This window comes from Mobula hypostoma, chromosome 2 (genome assembly GCF_963921235.1).
Source record: "Mobula hypostoma chromosome 2, sMobHyp1.1, whole genome shotgun sequence".
NCBI lineage: Eukaryota > Metazoa > Chordata > Chondrichthyes > Myliobatiformes > Myliobatidae > Mobula > Mobula hypostoma.
The window spans coordinates 78,726,360-78,750,188 of record NC_086098.1 but is presented as its reverse complement, the minus strand read 5'-3'; the positions used below and the strand labels follow the sequence as shown (position 1 = coordinate 78,750,188).

Here is a 23,829-nt window from a genome sequence, read left to right as displayed (position 1 = left end):
ATACCCTTAGTCTTCCAAGTTTGAAAAGCGCGATCCGTAAAAGAGGGAGGAAAAAATATGTTACCTAAAATAGGAATCGCTAACCCGAATTGATTAAGATCAAAAAATTTTCTGAATTGAAACCAAATACGCAAAGCATATTTAACTATCGGGTTAGAGACCTGCTTAAGGCGTTTCGAATCAAAAGGAAGAGAGGAACCTAAAATAGAACCAAGTGTATAACCCTGAACAGATTGTAATTCCAATGCTACCCATTTAGGAATAGATAGTATGTCCCGGTCAAGTAACCAAAATTTCATATGTCGAATATTAATAGCCCAATAATAAAATCTAAAGTTAGGTAATGCTAAACCTCCATCTCTCTTAGCTTTCTGTAAATGTATTTTACCCAGTCTCGGATTCTTATTCTGCCAAATAAATGAAGAAATTTTAGAGTCAACTTTATCAAAAAAAGATTTAGGAACGAAAATTGGTAATGCCTGAAACACATATAAAAATTTTGGCAAAAAAAACATCTTAACTGCATTAATACGACCAATCAAAGTTAAATATAAGGGAAACCATTTAGATGAAAGTTGAGTAATATGGTCTATTAATGGTAAAAAGTTAGTCTTAAATAAATCTTTATGTTTACAAGTAATTTTAATCCCAAGATATGAAAAGTAATTATTAATCAATTTAAATGGAAATTTATAATATAAGGGAAGATGTTTATTAATCGGAAAAAGTTCACTCTTACTAAGATTTAATTTATAACCTGAGAAAAGACCAAATTGTGCTAATAACTCTAAAACAGCAGGAATGGATCTCTCAGGATTAGAAATATATAAAAGTAAATCATCAGCATAGAGTGATAATTTATGGGACTTTAATCCCCGAGTTATCCCAGTAATATTTGAAGATTCTCGAATAGCAATTGCAAGAGGTTCTAATGCAATATCAAATAATAGGGGACTAAGAGGACAGCCTTGTCGAGTACCACGAAAGAGAGGAAAAAAAGGTGAGTTTAAGGAGTTAGTACGAACCGAGGCTACAGGGGAGTGATATAACAGTTTAATCCAGGATATAAATTTCAAGCTAAAATTAAACATTTCAAGCACCTTAAATAAATAAGGCCATTCTACTCTATCAAAAGCTTTCTCGGCATCTAAAGAAATAACACACTCAGGAACATTTTGTGAGGGAGTATAAACGATATTTAACAATGTACGAATATTATAAAAAGAGTAACGACCTTTAATAAAACCCGTTTGGTCTTCCGAAATAATAGAAGGAAGTACTTTTTCTAGTCTATTTGCTAATAACTTAGAAAAAACTTTAGAATCAACATTTAATAAAGATATTGGTCTATAAGATGCACATTGAGCAGGGTCTTTATCCTTCTTTAGTATTAAAGAAATTGATGCTCTATTAAAAGATTCCGGAAGTTTACCAAGTTTCAAAGAAGCCTCAAAAACCTTATAGAGCCAAGGAATCAATAAAGAAGCAAAACATTTATAAAATTCAACGGTAAACCCATCAGGGCCAGGAGCTTTCCCCAGATTCATAGAAAAAATAACATTCTTAATCTCATCCATTGTAATGGAAGTATCTAATAAAGAAGACATATCCTGTGAAATCTGAGGGAAGTCTAACTTATCTAAAAAATCATTCATATATTTAGAATCTCGAGGAGACTCTGATTGATATAAAGAAGAATAAAAATCACAAAAGGTTTGATTAATCCCCACATGATCCAGTATCAATCGATCATTTTGGTTATAAATCTGATTGATTTGAGATTTAACATAATTAGATTTCAATTGATTAGCCAGCAGCTTGCCAATTTTGTCACTGTGAACATAAAATTCACTTCTTGTTTTCTTTAATTGGTTTACAATCGAGGACGAGAGTAGTAAACTGTGTTCCATTTGAAGTTCAGTTCTTTGTTTGTATAACTCCTCAGAAGGAGCCATAACATATTTCTTATCAATTTCTTTAATCTTGTCCACAATTGCCATCTCCTCCTGCTTCTGTTTCTTCCTCAAAGCAGCAGAATACGAAATAATCTGACCACGAATATAGGCTTTAAAAGTGTCCCAAAGAGTGTTAACCGAAATATCCTCTGTATGATTAATTGTAAAAAAAAGCTCAATCTGTTCATTCATAAAGTTAACAAAGTCCGAGTCCTGAAGCAACAGCGAATTAAAACGCCATTGTCTATTGTTTGGTATATTGGCCATAATTTTAATAGAAAGCTTAAGTGGAGCATGATCCGAAATGGTTATAGAATCATAATCACATTTAATCACTGAAGGAATGAGACGAGAATCAATGAAAAAATAATCAATTCTTGAATAGGAATGATGAACATGTGTAAAGAAGGAAAAATCTTTTTCCTGAGGATGCAGAAAACGCCAAATGTCCGTCGACCCAGAATCAGAAAGGAAAAAATTAATCAAATTTGCAGATTTATTAGGTAAAGTCCGTAAAGGAGCCGAACGGTCCAAAGCTGGAGATAAACAGGTATTAAGATCTCCGCCCCGAATCAATGAAAACTCGTTCAAATTCGGAAACTGATCAAACAATGATTTATAAAATTCCGGACAATCCATATTAGGAGCATAAACATTAACCAAAACTACTTTTTTATTAAATAGTAAACCACTAACCAATAAAAATCTACCATTCGGATCAGAGATAATATCCTGTTGTGTAAAAGTAACTGAGGAATCTATAAAAATAGAGACGCCTCGAATCTTAGCATTGGAGTTCGAATGAAATTGTTGTCCCTTCCAGAATTTGAAAAAACGTAGTCTGTCCCCCCTCCGTACATGGGTCTCTTGTAAAAATAAAATTTGTGCTTTAAGTCTCCGGAACACTTTAAAAACTTTTTTCCTTTTAATAGGATGATTAAGACCATTAGTATTCCAGGAGACAAAATTAATAATAGACTCCATAAATCCTAAAGTCAACCCACAACAAGGAGGATTGACAATAGGCGCGACCCACAAACCCGGAGAGGAAACAGAACATACAAAAGATACCGGGGAAAAGGACGCAACCAGTACTTCAATAATGTATATAGCCCAAAGAGAAACAAACTAAAACGTGAAGCCCCTCCCACCACCCCCCACCCCAAGACCCCAAGGCAAAATCTAAAGCAGACCCGCCAGAAAGAAGCAAGCGCTAAAACTACCCCCATGACTTCCGGTATACGCTCCCTAAAAAAAAGGTATAAATATGAAAAGGATCAGCTAATTGTAAAACAGTAAAAAAATAAGTAAAAAAAAGTTAGCTCAATTAAAATACACACAGAACAGAACAAAAGCCGGAAAATATATATTAAAAAAAAAACCACAATAAACCTCAAACTCATGAATAGACACAGCAACAAAAAAAATAGGATTATTAACATAAAGTGATTATAAAAAGCAAAACAGAATAAAATTTTAAAAAAACTACAAAATTTAAGGCCGCACAGGAAATACGTAAGATGACAAAAGGGAAGTAACCACCCAGAATCCCCTGGGAAAAGAAAGAAATGACGCAGTTAAAAAGAAAGTTTAGCAGCCATATTAAGAAATCAAAAGTAAACTTTTCTGCCCAAATAGGGCACAGAAAAGTTAAAACCAACCAATTCACAGCCTCCGATCAACGGAGATAATTAAAAAAAGGCAATTAAAATGTTGAAGATGAAAGTTGATCCAGATAACTCTGGGCATCCGATGGAGAATCAAAAAAACGAAGGGCTCCATCTAACATGCGAATCCTTAGACGTGCAGGGTACAGCAGCGCTGGTCTTAAATCCATCTTATAGAATTCTGACATCACGGATCTGTAACGGACCCGTTGGTCCCAGATTGGTTTACTGAAATCTTCCACGAATCGGAACTTAAGATCCGAAAAATCAATGAAACCTTTAGATCGAGCGAATCGAAACAGTCTCTCCTTGTCTTGAAAATAATGAAAACGTAAAATAACATGCCTAGGTCTATCTGACCTAGACGAGTATGATGGGATTCTGTGAACACGATCCAGTAGCGGTGGTTGGTCAGGAAATACAGTAGGGAATGCATCTTTTAAAAGTTGACGAGAAATATTTCATGGGGTTGTTAGCTTCAACAGCTTCCCTCACGCCAATCATTCGTAAATTCTGCCGTCGCATTCTAGATTCCAAGTCAGAGTTTTTAAAAGTCAAAAAGTCAAGTTTCTTCTTCATTACATTAATTGTTTCTTCGATTTTCCCCAACTTAAGCTCACTTTGTTGCGCGAATTTTTGAAGATCAGATATAGCCGACTGATGTTCCGCAATACATGTTTGCATCTTATCAATTAAATCGGCAATTTTCTGGAAATTAGTTGAGATTTCCGTATGAATCAGGTCTTTAACAGAGCCTGCAATTTCCGTACGAATCATCTCCCTAACAGAGGTTGAAATTTCCCTCTGAATTAACTCCGATATCGCTTTCAAAGTCACCGGTGATTCAGTCGGGGGGAGATCCGTAGCTTTCGGTTTAACCGGAGGTTTACCATCCTTGCCGTTTTTCCCGTTCTTAGACATAGCAGATCTAAGTATCATCCAATTGTCAGAGAATTCAGTTTAATTCAAAGTATTGTAAAAATTGATGCCTTAATGGTTAATTAAAGTATAGCTGACCATAGAGAAAAAAAAACTCAGAGGTAATGGAGCGAGTCAAGAACGCGACTTCACTCCATGAGCGCTACCGGAAGTCTCTTGTACTTTCAAAAATGTATTCTTATTGTAATTTAGAGATGCTTTATATATATAGCACTGTAATGCTACTGCAAAATAGCAAATTTCATAATGTGTCAGTGATAATAAACCTGATTCTGATAACTAAATTCCTATGTACTGATAGAATCCTTTATTATTGATATTTTTGGTCAATTTCTCATAATTAACAAATTTAATGGATAAATGTGTAATGGAAAAAGAAGGGCCGGTTAGAGGTACATTAAACAATATTTTCCAAAACACATTTCAAAGCTTGGGAACACTGGTTTCAAAAAACTCCACAGATCTGCATTAAGATGCATAACCACTCCTCCCTCCCCATTGTCCATAACGTGTCCCCCCCACCTCCCCCAGGGCTGGGTGCTGAGCCCACTGCTGACGCACTGCTTCCACTTCACTGCACGGTCTAACACCTGAATAATCACATTGTCAAGTTCGCCGATGACATGACAGTGGTGGAGCTCATCACCAACAACGATGAGACGGACTACAGAGAGGAGGTGGAAGAGCTCAAGGCTTAATGCCAGACAGATAATCTCTTCCTCAAAACCAACAAGATTAAGGAGATGGTTGTCGAATTCAGGTGAATCCGCACCACTCACACCCTCTGTACATTGGCGGCACAACAGTGGAAACTGCAAACACTTTCAAACTCCTGGGAGTGCACATCTTACATACCCTCTCAGTCTCAGAACATACCTAACGCAATCAAAAAAGCTCACCAATGCCTCTACTTTCTGAAGAGAACTGGACTGCGCAACATCATTACTCATGACCTCTGCAGACACGCAATGGAGAGCGTGCATCATTGCACCGTATGGAAATTGCACAGTGGCAAAAAAAGGCTTCAAAACAGGTAGTCAAAATTACCCAATGCATCACTGGCACCAGCCTGCCTGCCATCAAGGACATATTTACAGTAAGGTGCCAGAAAAAGGTTAGCAATATCATGAAGGATCCTATCCATCCTGCTTATGGCCTGATTGTCCAACTCCCCTCAGGGAGAAGGCTACATAACATTCACACCAGGACCACCAGAATCAAAATTAGTTTCCCAAGCAGAAAGGCTGATCAATATCTCAAACCACTAACCCACCCCTCCACACCCCCCACCATCACTATTTCATCATTTCCTATCAGTCACCTTATGTACAGACACCCCAGTGCCTAGTGTCACTTTATGGACACACAATCAATGAATATAAGCTATCTTATGCGTTGATATTTATCATATATTATGTTTATATTTATATTATTGTATTCTTTAGCTTAGTATGTTTTTTTGTGTGCTGCATATATCCGGAGTAACTACTTCATTCTCCTATACATTTGCGTACAGCAAATTACATGAAGCAATCTTGAAATAACTTATGTAACGCATATATAGGTCTCTAAGTTAATGCTAAATAATGTAAAAACACAATCAGCCATCAGGAAAAAATAGCCCATTTACTACAATTAAAATTAAAAAGTACACTTGAACAAGATTTATTTATTTAGAAACACAGCATGGTAACAGACCTTTCTGGCTAGCAAACTTGTGCCACCCAATTACACTCATGTGGCCAAGCAACCTCCCAGCCTAAGCATCTTTGGAATGTGGGAGGAAACCAAAGGACTTGAAGGAAACCAAGGTGGTCAAGTGGAAAAGGTACAAACTCTTTAAAAAAAAGTAGCAGAATTGAACCTGTGTCACTGGTGGTGCAAAAGCATTAGGCTAACGGCTACACTACCACTAAGTGATGCAATTTGCCTCATGAATGAAGGGGAAAATTGATGTACTACCTCATTTCTATTTCTGATAACCATTTTCTGCAGGACACAAGATGCTGTTTAAGCTCTGTGCCGATGCTATTATGTGTTTCTGAAGATTAATAAAAGATCAGAGGCGATTACAAAGACCTGTGGCTAAATAAGGTAACTGCTTTTAAAATTCATCAATGGTAAGGATGAATACTTTCTTAATTGACATATCTGAAAAGAACCACAGAAGCTATGATCAGATGAAAAGGGGAATTTCAAAAATCATAAGACCACAGAGATAGGAAAATTAGACCATTTGATCCATCGAGCCTGCTGTACCATTTCTTCATGGCTGATCCATTTTTCCTCTCAACCTCATTTTCCTGCATTCATCCTGTAACCTTTCACACCCTGACTAATCAAGAAGCCATCAACCTGTGCCTTAAATACACCCAATGACCTGGCATCCACAGCTGTATGTAGCAATGAATTACACAGGTTTACTACCCTCTGGCTACCATCTCTGCTCTAAATGGATGCCCCTCCATTTTGAGGCTGTGTCCTCTGGTCGTAGACACTCCCACCACAAAAAACATCCTTTCCAAATCCACTCTATCAAGGCCTTTCACCATTTGATAGGTTTCATTAAGGTCCCCATCATTCTTCTAAATCTCAACGAGTACAGGTCAAGAGCCACCGAACACTCAGATGATAGCACTTTCATTCCCAGAATCATTCTCGTGAACCTCCTCTGAACATTCTCCAGTGTTAGCACATCTTTCAAAGCCTCAGCGTTACATCCTGGCTCTTACAGTCCAGTCCTCTTGAAATTAATGCAAACATTGCATTTGTCCTCCTCACCACCAACACAACTTGCAAGTAAACCATTAGGAAATGCTCGAATTTTTGAACTTCTGGCTTATTTAGTCTATGCTTATGTTCCTTCTACCAAAGTGCATGACCATACACTTCCTGACACTGTATTCCATTTTCACGTAACGCTGTATTCCATGCCACTTTTTGTTCATTCTCCTAATCTGTCTCAGTCCTTTTGTAGCCTCCCTGCTTCCTCAACACAAGGTCCTTCCACCTTTGTATCATCTGCAAACCTGGGCACAAAGCCATCAATTCCGTCATGCAAATCATTGACTTATAACGTAAAAAACAGTCCCAACACTGATCCATGCGGAAGACCACAAGTCACTGGCAATTAACCAGAAAAGATCCCTTTATCCCTACTCTTTACCTCTTGCCAGTCAGCCAATCCTCTATATATGCTAGTATCTTTCCTGTAATACCATTAACTCTTATCTTGTTAAGCAGTCTTGTGTGTGACACCTTGTCACAGGCCTTCTGAATATCCAAGAATACAACATCTACCGATTCTCCTTTGTCTATGCTGCTTGTTAGTCTTCAAAGAATTCCATCAGATTTGTCAAGCAAGGTTTTCCCTTGAGGAAACCCTGCTGACTATGGCCTATTTTATTATGCTCCATGGAACCTGAGACCTCATCCTTAACATAGAAACATAGAAACATAGAAAATAGGTGCAGGAGTAGGCCATTCGGCCCTTCGAGCCTGCACCGCCATTTATTATGATCATGGCTGATCATCCAACTCAGAACCCAGCCTTCCCTCCATACCCCCTGACCCCTGTAGCCACAAGGGCCATATCTAACTTCCTTTTAAACATAGCTAATGAACTGGCCTCAACAGTTTGCTGTGGCAGAGAATTCCACAGATTCACCACTCTCTGTGTGAAGAAGTTTTTCCTAATCTCGGTCCTAAAAGGCTTCCCCTCTATCCTCAAACTGTGACCCCTCGTTCTGGACCTCCCCAACATCGGGAACAATCTTCCCGCATCTAGCCTGTCCAATCCCTTTAGGATCTTATACGTTTCAATCAGATCCCCCCTCAATCTTCTAAATTCCAACGAGTACAAGCCCAGTTCATCCACTCTTTCTTCATATGAAAGACCTGCCATCCCAGGAATCAATCTGGTGAACCTTCTTTGTACTCCCTCTATGGCAAAGATGTCTTTCCTCAGATTAGGGGACCAAAACTGCACACAATACTCCAGGTGTGGTCTCACCAAGGCCTTGTACAACTGCAGTAGTACCTCCCTGCTCCTGTACTCGAATCCTCTCGCTATAAATGCCAGCATACCGTTCGCCTTTTTCACCGCCTGCTGTACCTGCATGCCCACTTTCAATGACTGGTGTATAATGACACCCAGGTCTCGTTGCACCTCCCCTTTTCCTAATCGGCCACCATTCAGATAATAATCTGTTTTCCTATTTTTGCCACCAAAGTGGATAACTTCACATTTATCCACATTAAATTGCATCTGCCATGAGTTTGCCCACTCACCCAACCTATCCAAGTCACCCTGCATCCTCTTAGCATCCTCCTCACTGCTAACACTGCCACCCAGCTTCGTGTCATCCGCAAACTTGGAGATGCTGCATTTAATTCCCTCATCCTAGTCATTAATATATATTGTAAACAACTGGGGTCCCAGCACTGAGCCTTGCGGTACCCCACTAGTCACCGCCTGCCATTCTGAAAAGGTCCCGTTTATTCCCACTCTTTGCTTCCTGTCTGCTAACCAATTCTCCACCCACACCAATACCTTACCCCCAATACCGTGTGCTTTAAGTTTGCACACTAATCTCCTGTGTGGGACCTTGTCAAAAGCCTTTTGAAAATCCAAATATACCACATCCACTGGTTCTCCCCTATCCACTCTACTAGTTACATCCTCAAAAAATTCTATGAGATTCGTCAGACATGATTTTCCTTTCACAAATCCATGCTGACTTTGTCCGATCATTTCACCGCTTAACAATTGACTACAACATCTTCCCAATCACTGAGGTCAGGCTAATTGGCCTATACTTTCTTTTGCCTCCCTCTCTTCATGAAGAGTGGAGTGCCATTTGCAATTTTCCAGTCCTCTGGAACCATACCAGAATCTATTGATTCTTGTAAGCTCATTATTATGCCTCCACAATCTCTTCAGCAACCTCTTTCAGAATCCTGTGATGTCATCCATTTGGTCCAGATGACAAATCTACCTTCAGACCTTACAGCTTCCCAAGCACCTTCTCCCTAGCAATAGCAATTGCACTCACCTCTGCCCCTAACACTCTCAAACTTCTGGCATACTGATAGTGTCTTCCACAGTAAAGGCTGATGCAAAATATTTATTCAGTTTGTCTGCTATTTCCTTGTTCCCCATTACTACCTCTCCAGTGTCATTTTCCAGTGATCTGATATCTATTCCCACCTTTTTTAAAAATCTTTATACACCTGAAAAAACATTTTGTTATCCTCTGTGATATTATTGGCAAACTTCACAGTTCAGCTTTTCCCTCCTCATAGCTTTTTAAACTTGCCTTTTTTGGTTTTTTTAAAAGCTTCCCAATCCTCTATCCTTCCACTAAACATTGCTCTATGTGCCCTCTTTTGCTTTTATGCTGGCTTTAACTTCCCTTGTCAGCCACAGTTGCATCCTCCTCCCTTCAGAATACTACTTCTCTGGGATCTACCTATTCTCTGCTTTCTGAATTTCTCTCAGAAAGTCCAGCTTTTGCTGTTCTGCCGTCATTCCTGCTAGTGTGCTCTTCCAATCAACTTTGGACAGCTCCTCTCTTATATTGCTATAATTCCTTTCTCTGCACTCAAATGCTGATACATCTAACTTTAGCTTCACCATCTCAAATTATAGGGCTACGGTTATCATATTACGATCACTGTCTCCTAAAGGTTCCTTTACCTTAAGCTCACTAATCAAATCTGGTCATTATACAATACCCAGTCAGAATAGTTTTCCCCCAGTGGGTTCAACCAGTAGCTGCTCTAAAAAGTAATCTCCCAGGCATTTGGTAAATTCTCTCCGAGGATCCAGCACCAATGTGATTTTCCCAATTTATCTGCATGTTGAAATCCTCCATGACTTTCGTAACATTGCTCTTTTGACATGTGTTTTCTATCTCCTGTTGTAATTTGTAGTTCACATCCTGGCTACTGTTCAGACACCAGTATATAACTCCCATCAAGGTCTTTTTACCCTTCCTCCCTCACTACCATTCAGGGCCCCAGACAGTCCTTCCAGGTGAGGCAACACTTCACCAGTGAGTCAGCTGGGGTGATATACTGCGTCTGGTGCTCCCGATACGGCCTTCTATATATTGCCGCGACCTGACACAGACTGGGAGATCATTTCGCTGAACACCTACGCTCTGTCTGCCAGAGAAAGCAGGATCTCCCAATGGCCATCAAAGTTGCTGGTGAATGCAGTGGGCCAGACAGCATCTCTAGGAAGAGGTACAGTCGACTTTTCGGGCCGAGACCTTTTGTCAGGACTAACTGAAGGAAGAGCTAGTAAGAGATTTGAAAGTGGGAGGGGGAGGGGGAGATCCAAAATGATAGGAGAAGACAGGAGGGGGAGGGATGGAGCCAAGAGCTGGACAGGTGACAGGCAAAAGGGATATGAGAGGATCATGGGACAGGAGGCCCAGGGAAAAGGAAAAGGGGGAGGGGGAAAAAACCCCAGAGGATGGGCAAGGGGTATAGTCAGAGGGACAAAGGGAGAAAAAGGAGAGAGAGAGAAAGAATGTGTGTATATAAATCAGGGGTCCCCAACCTTTTTTGCACTGCGGACCGGTTTCATATTAACAATATTCTTGCGGACTGGCCGGTGGGGGTGGGGGGGAGGATTGCCATCAAATACGTTGAGTTTACCCCGAGAAAGACTACAATGACCATGAAGCCTTGCGCGGGCACCAGTGCGCAAGCGTATAGGTGCTGATTTTTTTCCACAAATCGGTTTTGGCGATTCTGTTGGGGGGGGTGTAAATCACGAATGCAATATAGGTGATAAGTGGCTAATACACTCAATTTCCTTTCTAAAAGGGTTTATCTAACGTATTTAATATTAAACACACAGCGCATATTTTCCTTGCATGAATATAGCGATAAGTCAATTATCAGGGGAGCTTGAAGTAAGTGTTGAACGAACTTCCAGTAGGCAGGTTCGGTATTGTCATTTAAAGAAAAATTGGATTGGTATATGGATAGGAAAGGAATGGAGGGTTATCAGCTGAGTGCAGGTCGGTGGGACTAGGTGAGAGTAGGATTCGGCACGGACTAGAAGGGCAGAGATCGCCTGTTTCCATGCCGTAATTGTTATATGGTTATATAAGTCAATAGCACCATAACATTTTAAGTAATATTTGGATATTAAACACACAGCACATATTTTCCCCGTATGAACATATAAAATCACTGCAACACACCGATATCGCTGAATCAGTGGGAGCCCTGGGCTTGTTTCCCTGCAACAACACGGTCCTATCGAGGGGTGATGGGAGACAGTGGTACTCGAAGGGGGTTCCTTATCTCCAGTCTATTCCACAATTTAGTTTTCGTTGCATTCATTGCAGAGATATGTTGGAAATGGAAGCAACGTTCTCAGTGCTTTCGTGGCTATCTCAGGATATTTAGCCATGACTTTGATCCAGAATGCCAGCAGAGATGTTATGTCAAACATGCTTTTCAGCCCACCGTCATTTGCAAGCTTGAGGAGTTGATCTCCTTCCCGCGCTGACATAGATGACGCGCCGGTCATGACCTCACGTGCATTCAAGCTCAACAGTGGGCGTGACAGGGAATGAGGAAAGGTGTAGCTTACTCATATCGCCAAATCATATCGTTTCCTCGCGGCCCGGTAGTGCATGCTTTGCGGCCTGGTACCGGTCCGCGGCCTGGTGGTTGGGGACCGCTGATATAAATAAATAACAGATGGGGTACAAGGGAGAGATGGGGCATTAGCAGAAGTTAGAGAAATCAGTGTTCATGCCATCAGGTTGGAAGCTACCCAGGCGGAATATAAGGTGTCGCTCCTCCAACCTGAGTGTGGCTTCATCTTTACAGTAGAGGAGGCCGTAGATAGACATATCAGAATGGGAATGGGATGTGGAATTAAAATGTGTGGCCACTAGGAGATCCTGCTTCTTCTGGCGGGCAGAGCGTAGGTGTTCAGCAAAACGATCTCCCAGTCTGCGTTGGGTCTCGCCAATATATAGAAGGCCACATCGGGAACACCAGATGCAGTATATCACCCCAGACAACTCACAGGTGAAGTGCTGCCTCAGCTGGAAGGACTGTCTGAGGCCCTGAATAGTGGTAAGGGAGGAAGTGTAAGGGCATGTATAGTACTTGTTCCGCTTACAAGGATAAGTGCCAGGAGGGAGATCAGTGGGGAGGGATGCTGGGGATGAATAGACAAGTCAGTCGCGTAGGGAGCGATCCCTGCGGAAAGCGGGGGGGGGGGGGAGAGATGTGCTTAGTGGTGGGATCCCGTTGGAGGTGGTGGGAGGATGGAGTGAGAGCAGATGTCCGTGCCTCGTACCCCACCCCATCTCCTTTTTCTCCCTCTGACTATACCCCTTGCCCATCCTCTGGGGTTTGTCCCCCCTCCCCCTTTTCCTTCTCCTTGGGCCTCCTGTCCCATGATCCTCTCATATCCCTTTTGCCAATCAACTGTCCAGCTCTTGGCTCTATCCCTCCCCCTCCTGTCTTCTCCTATCATATCGGATCTCCCCCTCCCACTTTCAAATCTCTTACTAGCTCTTCTTTCATTTAGTCCTGACGAAGAGTCTCGGCCCAAAATGTCGACTATACCTCTTCCTAGAGATGCTGCCTGGCCTGCTGCGTTCACCAGCAACTTTTGTGTGTGTTGCTTGAAATTCCAGCATCTGCAGATTTCCTCATGTTTGCGTCTTTTTACCCTTGCTGTTTCTTAACTCTATCCACAGAAACTATACATTTTCCAATCACCTTTTCCTAAGATGACTATTTTTTTTCACTAACAGAGCCACCCCACCCTCTTCTGCCTACCTGCCTGTCCTTTTGATACAATGTGTATCTTTGGATCTTCTTTCAGCCATGACTCGGTGATGCCACCAACGTCATACCTGCCAGTCACTAAATGTACTGCAAGATAATTTACCTTATTCTGTATATTGTGCACTCAAATATAACACCTTCAGTTCTATATTCATCACCCTTTTCGATTTTGCCCCATGTTACACTTGAACTTACCCCACTGACTGCAATTTTGCCCATTATCCGTCATACCTTTCTCACAGTCTCACTGCATACTTCATCAACTTGTATAACAACAACCCCATCCTCAGCTCTATCACTCTTCCTTCTGTCCCCCTGCCAATGTAGTTTAACCCCTTCAGAACAGGTCTAGCAAACCTGCTCACAAGGATATTGGTACCAACTCCCCCCCCACCCCCCAAGTGTTGAGTATTGTTTTAAAACAATAGCAAATGATGGATGTATGGCAGGTGCTGCTAGAGGTGGCGGTAGATGCATATACATTAGCGACATTTGAGGAACTCTAAGATAAACCAGAAGATATAGGAGCAGAATTAGGCCATTTGGCCCATCGAATCTGTTCCATTTCAACATGGCAGATCCATTTCCCTCCCAGCCCCAATCTCCTGCCTTCTCCCCATAACCCTTCATGCCCTGACTAATCAATAACCTATCAACTTCAGCCTTAAATATACTCAATGACTTGGCCTCCACAGCCACCTGTGGCAACAAATTCCACACATTCTCCACTCACTGGCTAAAGAAATTTCTCATCTCTGGACATCCCTTGATTCCGAGGCTCTGCCCTCTGGTCCTGGACTCTCCACTATAGGAAACATCCTCTCCACATCAACTTTATCAAGACCTTTCAACATTCTATAGGTTTCACTAAGACCACCCCTCATTCTCATCTCTACTGAGTACAGGCCTAGAGCCATCAATCAGTCCTCATATGGTTATCCATTCATTCCCAGAATCATTCTCCTGAATCTTATATGAACCCTCTCCAATGTCAGCACATCCTTTCTTACATAAGGGGCCCAAAACTGCTCACATTACTTCAGGTGAGGTCTTGGCAGTGCTTTATAAAGCCTCAACATTACAGGCTTGCTTTTATATTCTAGTCCTCTCGAAATTAATGCCAACACTGCATTTGCCTTCCTCACCACCAACTCAATAAGCAAATTAACCTTTAGGGAATCCTGCCTGAGGACACTCAAGGCCTTCTGCACCTCGGATTTTTAAATTTTCTCTCCATTTCGAATATAGTCTGCGCTTTTATTTCTTCTACCGAAGTGCATGACCGTACACTTTCCAACGCTATATTCCATTTGCCACCTCTTTCCCCGTTCTCCTAATCTATGTCTTTCTGCAGCCTCCCTGTGAATTCTACCATATTATGATCACCAGCCCCTAAGGGTTCCTTTACCTTAAGCTCTCTAACCAATTCCGGTTCATTGCATAATTCCCAATCCAGAATAGCCGATCCCCTAGTGGGCTCAACCACTAGCTGCTCTAAAAAGTCATCTTGTAACCACTCTAGAAATATCCCCTCTTGGGATCCAACACCAACCTGATTTTCCTAATCTACCTGCATATGGAACCTCCATGACTAACATAACATTTCCCTTTTCACATGCCTTTCCTACCTTCTGTTCTAATTTGTAGCCTTCATCCAGGAGTTTTTACCCTTGCCGTTTCTTAGCTCGACCCATAAGGATTCTGCAGCTTCTGATCATTTGTCACCTTTTTCTAAGGATTTGATTTCATTTTGCTTACCAATGGAGCCACCTCACCTCCTCTGCCTACCTAGCTATCCTTTCAAAACAATGTGCATCCTTCTATGTTAAGCTCCCAGGTATAATCTTCCCTTAGCCATGAGTCAGTGATGCCTACAACGTCAGCCTGCCTATCTGTAGCTATGCTACAAATTCATCCAACTTATTCCATATACTACGTGCATTCAAGTGTACCACCTTCAGACCCGTAGTCATACAATCACAGAACAGTACAGCAGAGAAGCAGGCCCTTTGGCCCATCTAGTCTGTGCAAAAGCATTTAAACAACCTAGTCCAATTGACCTGCACCTGGACCATAGCACTAGATATGCCTGCCATCCATGTACCTATCCAAACGTCTCTTAAACGTTGAAATTGAGCTTGCAGGCATCACTTGCGCTGGCAGCTTGTTCCACACTCTCAAGACCTACTGAATGACGAAGCTCCCCCTCATGTTCCCCTTATGTTTTTTACCCTTAACCCATGACCTCTAATTGTAGTCCCACCCAACTCAGTGGAAAAAGCCTGCTTACATTTACCCTCTCTATACCCTTCATAATTTTGTATACCTCAATCAAATCTTCTCTCAATTTTAAATGTTGAAAGGAATCAAATCCTAATCTATTTAATCTTTCCTCCAGTCCTGGCAACATCCTTGTAAATTTTCTCTGTATTCTTTCAATGTTATTTACATTTTTCCTGTAGGTAATTGACCAAAACTGCACACAGTACTCCAAATTAGGCCTCAGCAACATCTTATACAACTTTAACATCCACTATCCTGTACTCAATACTTTAATTTATGAAGGTCAATGGGCCAAAAGATTTCTTTACTACCCTATCTATCTCTGACATCACTTTCAATGAATTATGGACCTGTATTCCCCGATCTATTTGCTCTACCACACTCCTCAGTGCCTTACTGTGTAAGATGTACTTTGGGTAGTTCTACCAAAGGGCAAAACCTTACATTTGTCTGCATTAAATTCCATCTGCCATTTTTCTAGCTGGTCCAGATCCTGCTACAAGCTCTGATTGTCTTCCTTGCTGTTCACTGTACCCCCAATTTTGGTGTAATCCTTAAATTTAATGATCCAGTTAACTACACTATCATTCAGATCTTTGATACAGACGGCAAACAATAAAGGATCCTGTATTCATCACCCTTTTCAATTTTGCCCCCCTTTTACATTGCAACTCACCCCTGCTGACTGCAGTTTTGCCCTATCATCTGCCTCTCTTTACTAGCATTCTCACTACACACTGCTTCTGCATGTAAACCAACTGCCCCATCCTCAGCACCATCACTCCAGTTCCCATCCCACTGTCAAATTTGTTTAAACACTCCAGAACAGCTCTGGGAAACTGCAGGTTGTACCTTCCCCAGAAGAGATCCCAGTGATCCAGAAGTCTGAACCCCTGCCCCATTTCACCACCTATCTGACAAATGCTCCTATCCTTATCCTCACTGGGCTTGGCACAGCTGCAATCTAGCGATTTCCACCCTGGGGGTGGGGGTCCTGCTTTTCTGCTTTCTAGCTAGTTCCCTAAAATCTCCCTTAAAAGGTCAGCACAATATTGTGGGCCAAAGGCCCTATACTGTGCTGTAATGTTCTATACACACAAAAAGTGCTGCTGGAATTCAACAGGTCAGGCAGTATCTATGGAGGGACATGGACAGGCGTTTCAGACTGAGATACGTCATCAGGACTGGAATGAAACAAGGGCACAGGCCAAAATAAAACGGTGGAGCAAGGGGAGAAGCACAAATTGGCAGGTGATAGGTGAAACCAGGTGAGGGGGTTGGGGAAGGTAAGAAGTGAGGATGGGGGAATAAACATAGAAAACCTACAACACAATACAGGCTCTTCGGCCCACAAAGTTGTGCCGAACTCTGGAAAAAAGGGGATGGTGGGAGAAGCTGGGAGGCAAAGTGCTACAGAAGGAGGAGTCTCACAGGAGAGGAAAGTTGACCACAGAATAAGGGAGGAGGAGAAACAAAGGGAGACAGGTCTGGATGATGGGAAGGTCATGAGGGAGGAGGGGAAAGAAAAGGCATAAAGTCTTCTCTTTTTGGATCGAGACCATTCATCAGGACGAGAAAGGGGAAGGAGACAGAATAAGGTGGAGGGTCGGGAAAGGGAAGAAATACAAGGTGGCAGGCAACAGGTGAGACCAGGTGAGGGGGAAAATGCTGGGAGGGGATAGATGCAAAATGTGAAGGTCTGAAGAAAAAGGAATATAATAAGAGGGGACGTTGGACAATGGAAGAAAGGGAAGGAGGAGAGGAACCAAAGGGAAATGACAGGCGGGTGAGGGGAACGGGTGAGAAGGTAATCAGAATGTGGAATGGAAAAAGAGAGAAGCAGTGACCACCTCACCTCCCACCTTCCCCCTCACCTATCACTAGCCAACTTGTACTCCTCCATCTTCTCCTTCCTTTCCAGTCCTGATCAGGGTTCTTAGCCCTAAATCCATGCTATTTATTTCCCTCCTTTGATGCTGCCTAACTTCCTGAATTCCTCCATCACTGTGCGTATGTGTTGTATTATGTTACGGGCTGTAGCTCCTCCTGCTGGCGTGATTGTTTTAAACGATTAAAACACTGAACAGTTTTATCTTATATGCTACTTCAACTTATTTCAGTGAGTGCCTGGAACACATGTCATCTTAACAAACAGATTTTACTGGAAAACATCAAAAAATTGCATTAGATCAGAAAATGCTGCAAGCTTCTGTGTTAACAGTCGAAAAGTAGACACTGTCCTCTAACAGATTCCTTCTTTTTCAGTCCTTTACTTATTTTCAATTCCTTATCAACTTGCTCTACCACCTTAAATATATTTGCATGGATAACCAAGTCCAAAACACACAAGATTCTGCAGATGCTGGAAATATAGAGCAACATAAAGTGTTGGAGGAACTCGGCAAGTCAGGTAGCATTTATGGAGATTTTTCCATTCCCCAATCGGTTACCCTGTCACCCCTTCTCTTCTCCTCACCTGCCCATCACCTCCCTCTGGTGGTCCTCCTCCTTTCCTTTCTTCCATGGCCCACTGTTCTCTTCTACTGGATTCTTTTCCACCTAGTACCTCTCAGCTTCCCAATTCATTCCACCACCCTGCATCACCTGGTTTCACCTATCACCTTCCAAATTGTACTCCTTCCTTTTCCCTCCCCCTTCCTATTTTGGCTTCTTTGCTCTTCCTTTTCATCCTGATGAATGGTCTTGGACTGAAATGGCAACTCTTTATTCCTCTCCATAGATGCATCCTGACCTGCTGAGTTCCTCCAGCACTGTTTGTGTGGTACATTGTGTTATGGCCAGCAGCCCCACCTGCTGGTGCCAATGTTTAAGACTGAAATCGCTGAATTTAAAAAAAATTATGTTCTTTCAACTTAATTTCAATACCATGCCATCAACTAACAAATGCAATTTACTGGAAAACGTCAGAAAATGGCATGAAATCAGAAAATGCAACAAGCTATTAACATCGCCTTCTGTGTGTTAACAGTGGAAAAGTAGACTTGAGGCCAATGATACACTGGTTATTAACTTATTAAACGGAATAGTAGCTTGAATACCTGGTTATTGTTCATTTGTGAATGAATGCAATGCAAATTTAGCTGCATTTAGAAAATCTTAAATCTTTTTTCTGCAACCATATTCTTCCCAAAAATGAATTAAACAATATTTCAAAAGAAAAGCATCAGTATGTTGTTCACCCTTAAGTACAAGAATAGAGACTGATCAGTGATTATACACGTACTAAGCTTTGCTGCTTCCATCACTTTCTGGAGAATGGGCATAGTTGATTTTGAATTCAATGTCAGGTACAAGCTGCATGGCCCTCCGATAGTATTTGATAGCTGAAATCAAAATGGACATAATCAGTGTCTGGATCACAAGTAGAGAATCCCATTACTAAATTGACAGTGTAAATTGTAGTTAGAATTTCTTCTTTGCATTAGACTTCACAAGTGACAGATCTTATTACTGAATAGCAAAATCTCCTCCTTCCCAGTGTTGAAAGATATCAATGTTGTGTATACGATTACAAAGCACCAAAATGAGGAGGATGATTGAGCAGCTAAAAATTATGCTCATGTACAACGTAAACTGAAGATAGTAGCTGCCCCATTTAAATAGTTTTGCCAGACTTTTAAAATATTGTACTATACTTCTGCTCACATTATGCAATATATCTCTCTATCAACTTAGTGTCTCATAAAATTAGTTCCTTTGTGATCATTTTTTAAAATTCTCTACAACACTGCACTGTACACACTAAAACTTTTTATAATGCTGTTCACATTGTAAATGCATGCTGATATTTACATATTTAAGCACATTTTATTCCATATCCATACTTTAAATTCCACTTTATTTTAGTACAATTCTTTATTGTGTGTAATTGTTGAACATTGTTTTTTGCATGTTGTAGTGAATTCCTAACACATATAAATATATGGTGAAAAGAGACAATCCTTGATTCTACTAATTATTAAGTGATTTTACAGGAAGTAGTAAAGCAATGTGACATAACCTAAAATATATGCATGTATAAATATAATTAGTATTTGTGCACAATGTTCATTAAGGATGAGAAAAACTACCTTGCTTGAAACATAACCTAACAAAAATTGAAATCTATATACTACCAAAACTCTCATGCTCTGTCTGTGACCGCCAATTAGCGCAAATGGTTCATTACAGCGACACTTTTTTTTGGCTCAATCGAATTAAAATGCGCTTACAGAATGCAGGCAAAATTCAGGGTTAAATATTCGTATAAAATTGCTCATTTGCAAAAATCAACAGGCTCTTGTTTAACCTGAGAGTCCATCCGCCATCATGGAAATCGGGACGAATCAGCCCGACGCATGCGCACAGCCAGCCTCAGCAGCGACCCCTACCGAAGCAAAAAGGCAGGGCAGCTCTATTTCGAGGGGTCACATCCTGCTAATCACCATCCGCATGTGCAGGATTGGGACAGATCTAACTGCCACCCATCAATAAGAGATAATTAAATCTTATTGTAATGACGTACTTCGAGACACCCATAAAACCCTTTGGTGCAGTCAAAGGACAGCGGTGACTATATCACATCCATTTAGGAGAGTGCCAACCACATCATCAAGAATAATCAGCATCCTTTGATGTTACTGCTTCGTATCTTCTATCCAGCATTAGGGTAAAAAAAAAAGTCAGCCTAATTACACCACGTGGAAAGGGAAGGGGAACATTATGGTCAAGGGATGACGCCAAATGTCGTCGGGAAGCGGCAAGGAGAGGGAGAGAACAAGAATCGGATGAGGCCAGGGCCACACGACCCCAGGATCAAAAAGTCAGGACAAAAAAAGATGAGCGAAGAAGAGACAGAGGAGGAGAGGCATGTACGTCTCTAGGATCAGAGACAAATACCAAACAGCAGAAGAGATGAAGAGACGGGGGGATGAAAGGGCTGCATGTCTCCAGAATGACAAGAGGCACAAGGGTGGCAGATAAACCAGAAATGATGCCATCAAAAGTGTCCTTTGTTAAATGAAGAGCAGCTATATTTGCTTTGCTATGCATCGTTCTTCTTTAATAAACTGAAGTTTTCTACTTCAGTTTCCAAAGCAAAGCGATAGCAGTAGCATTCAGGAAAATTTAATGTTCATTCTGGCCACATCAGACTGCACTACCTTTCTCTCAAAGGGTGCCCCAACAGGTCACCCGGTTGTCTAGTGACTTTATATAATTGACGTGGCAACTGTATTACTTGTAGAAAGCATAATCCTGAACAGTAACAGACACGAAGGAACTTCCACTGCTTCAAGGTTCCATTCTCTCCAATGTGTATTTTTCATGACAAAAACTACTGGAATAGGAAAAAAACTGAATAATTTCTAACTCTCAAGAGTACCTTCTTCAAAAGCATTGGCTAAGTCAATGCTGCTTGCTGCAAAGGCTTGCACATTAATATTAAGCAGAAGAGAAAATCCTACTGTACAAAGAGGTAGGTGACACCAGGTCCTTTGCTTGTTGTATATTTGTGTGAATGTGACAAGAATTCTGTGCAAATAGTGCATTCAATGTGTTAGAAGCGTTTGATTAACTCCAGGCTAAGAAATTAACAACAGAGTTACAGAAGTTGGGATAGAGAGCGAGTTTTGTGGGTTGTAGAGGGTGGAAAGTTTGGTGGTGGAGGAAGGCATTCGGGGCGAAGAGAAGTGTTGTTGATCTCAGGGATCATCTGCAGCATGGTGCTGCTGTGAATTTTGAAATAGATTCTGAAGCAGACTTCTAACATCTAGGTTTAGAAGTTCAAAGCAAAAGTGATAAATTTCAGATAGAACCATGCAGATGGGCAATAAATTGCTAAAAGGCTGCTTTAAATTCTTGGAAATTACTCAAGCTAGATGGATGAGAACAGGACTCAAGGAACCCCTGACTCATGGGGTCGAACTCTCAGGATATGGAGCTGCATGTTCAGAAGCGCCTTCACTTAGAGGGTGGTGAGCCTGTGGAATTTTCCACCTCAGAAGAATATGGAAGCCAAGTCACTGAACATGTGTAAAGAGATAGATTTCTTGACACAATAAGCATGAAGAGAAATGGGAAGAGAGCTGGAATAGGAAGAGAGTGATCGAGATAGAGAATAGGTTGCATTCATATTGAATGATCAAGGAAGCTCCAAGTGCTCAATGGACTGTTTCTCAAAGTTAGGTTCATCCAGCGTGGAAACAGGTCCTTTGGCCCAACTCATCCCTGGCTGCATCACTTTCTGGTATGGGAACTGTACTTCGCTCAATCACAGGACTCTGCAGAGAGTGGTGCAGATAACCCAGCGCATCTGCAAATGTAAACTTCCCACTATTCAGGACATTTACAGAGACAGATGCATAATAAGGGCCTGAAGGATCACTGGGGACCGAAGTCACCCCAACCACAAACTGATCCAGCTGCTACCATCTGGGAAACAGCACCACAGCACTAAAGCCAGGACAACAGGCTCCAGGGACAGCTTCTTCCACCAGGCCATCAGCCTGATTAATTCACGCTGATACAATTGTATTTCCATGCTATATTGACTGTCCTGTTGTACGTTCTATTTGTTATAAATTACTATAAATTGCAGATTGCATTTAGACAGAGAAGTAACGTAAAGATTTTTACTCATCATGTATGTGAAGGATGTAAGAAATAAAGTCAATTCAATTCATCCACGTTATGCTGCCCAAGGAGCTAGTCCCACCTGCTTGCATTTGGCCCATTGCCCTCTAAATCTCTATCCATGAACGCATCTAGATGGCTTTTAAATGTGGCTAGTGTGCCCACCTTGACTACTTATAGAAGCCCTTGATGTTCCTTTATAACCTCCCACTTCTTATCTTAAATGTATGCCTTCTTGTTTTTAGCAGCCCTTTCTTGGGGAACAAAGATTGTGCTTCCACCCCGTCTGCATCCCTCACTATACTCATTTTATGATTTCTGTGTTGAAACACAGCCAAATGTGTTAAGTTAAAAGCGGAATATTCCAAATTCCCAGTATTTTCAGTAAATGCAGGGAACGGGGTCAAGTCTTACACAAAGGAAAGCAACATCATTAATGAGTTTACTCCATTTAGAACATGATATTTAAAAACACAGCAGCATTACTTCCTCAGTATGACAACTACTCTGCCCAAGATTTCAAAGAGCTGAGAGTTGTGGACCCAGATCAATCCAACTTGAAAACCAGCTTTCCCCATGAATTCTGTTTGCACCTCTTGGTCCACATCACCAGGTGTAGGACCAGTTATTACCCTTCAACTATCAGGCTCCTGAACCAGCATCGTTAACTTCACTCACCTGAATACTGAACTGTTTCCACAACCTACGGACTCACTTTGAAGAACTCTTCAACTGATGTTCTCAGTATTTCTCTGCCTCCGCCGCATCTGTTCCCAGGACACAGCTTTCTATTCCAAGACATCAGAAATCTTCTCCTCCTGCCTCCACTAGTGATGCTGCTCCTCAACCATATCTCCTCCATTTCCTGAACATCCCCACTCACCCCATCTTCCTGCTGTCTTAACAGTAGGAGGGTTCCTTTTGTCCTTACCTACCATCCCATCAGATCAGCATCTACATCCATCACTTCATCCTCCACAACTTCCGCCATCTCCAAAGGGATCCTACAACTAAGCATATATTTACCTTCTCCACTCCACTCTGCTCCCTCCACAATTCCCTCGCCTATTCAACCCTCCCCTCTAATCTCCTTCCCAGCATTTATCCCTGCAAGCAGCCCAAGTGTTACATATGTCCATACACCTCTCTCACCTTTATTCAGGGTCCCTAACGGTCCTTCTACGGGAGGCAACACTTCACCCGAGAATCGCTCCGGTCATCTATTGTGTCTGATGCGGCCTTTTCTGCATTGTTGAGAACTGTCTCAAATTGGGGGACCACCTCGTCAAGCACCTCTGCTCTATCCACCACCAGCGGAACTTCACAGTGTCCAATCATTTTAATTCTGATTCCCATTCCTGTTCTGACAGGTCGGTCCATGACCTCCTCTTGTGCCAAGGTGAGACCACCTTATACTTCATCTGGGTAGCCTCCAACCTGATGGCATAAATATCGATTTCTCCTTCTGGTAAAAAGAAACCTTCCCCACCTGCCTTCCTCTATTCCCCACTCTGAGCTTT

At 41.7% G+C, this 23,829-nt stretch overlaps 1 protein-coding gene across 4 annotated transcripts in view; it reads right to left on the bottom strand.

Annotated features, from left to right (window-relative positions):
• Positions 1–23,829, bottom strand: part of fbxo9 (F-box protein 9) — a 132,803-nt gene that overhangs the window by 62,393 nt on the left and 46,581 nt on the right. For all 4 annotated transcript variants that reach the window (XM_063039044.1, XM_063039041.1, XM_063039053.1 and 1 more), the window contains exon 5: positions 18,921–19,020. In XM_063039044.1, the coding sequence (XP_062895114.1) occupies positions 18,921–19,020 (100 nt within the window). The remainder of the gene's footprint in view (positions 1–18,920; positions 19,021–23,829) is intronic.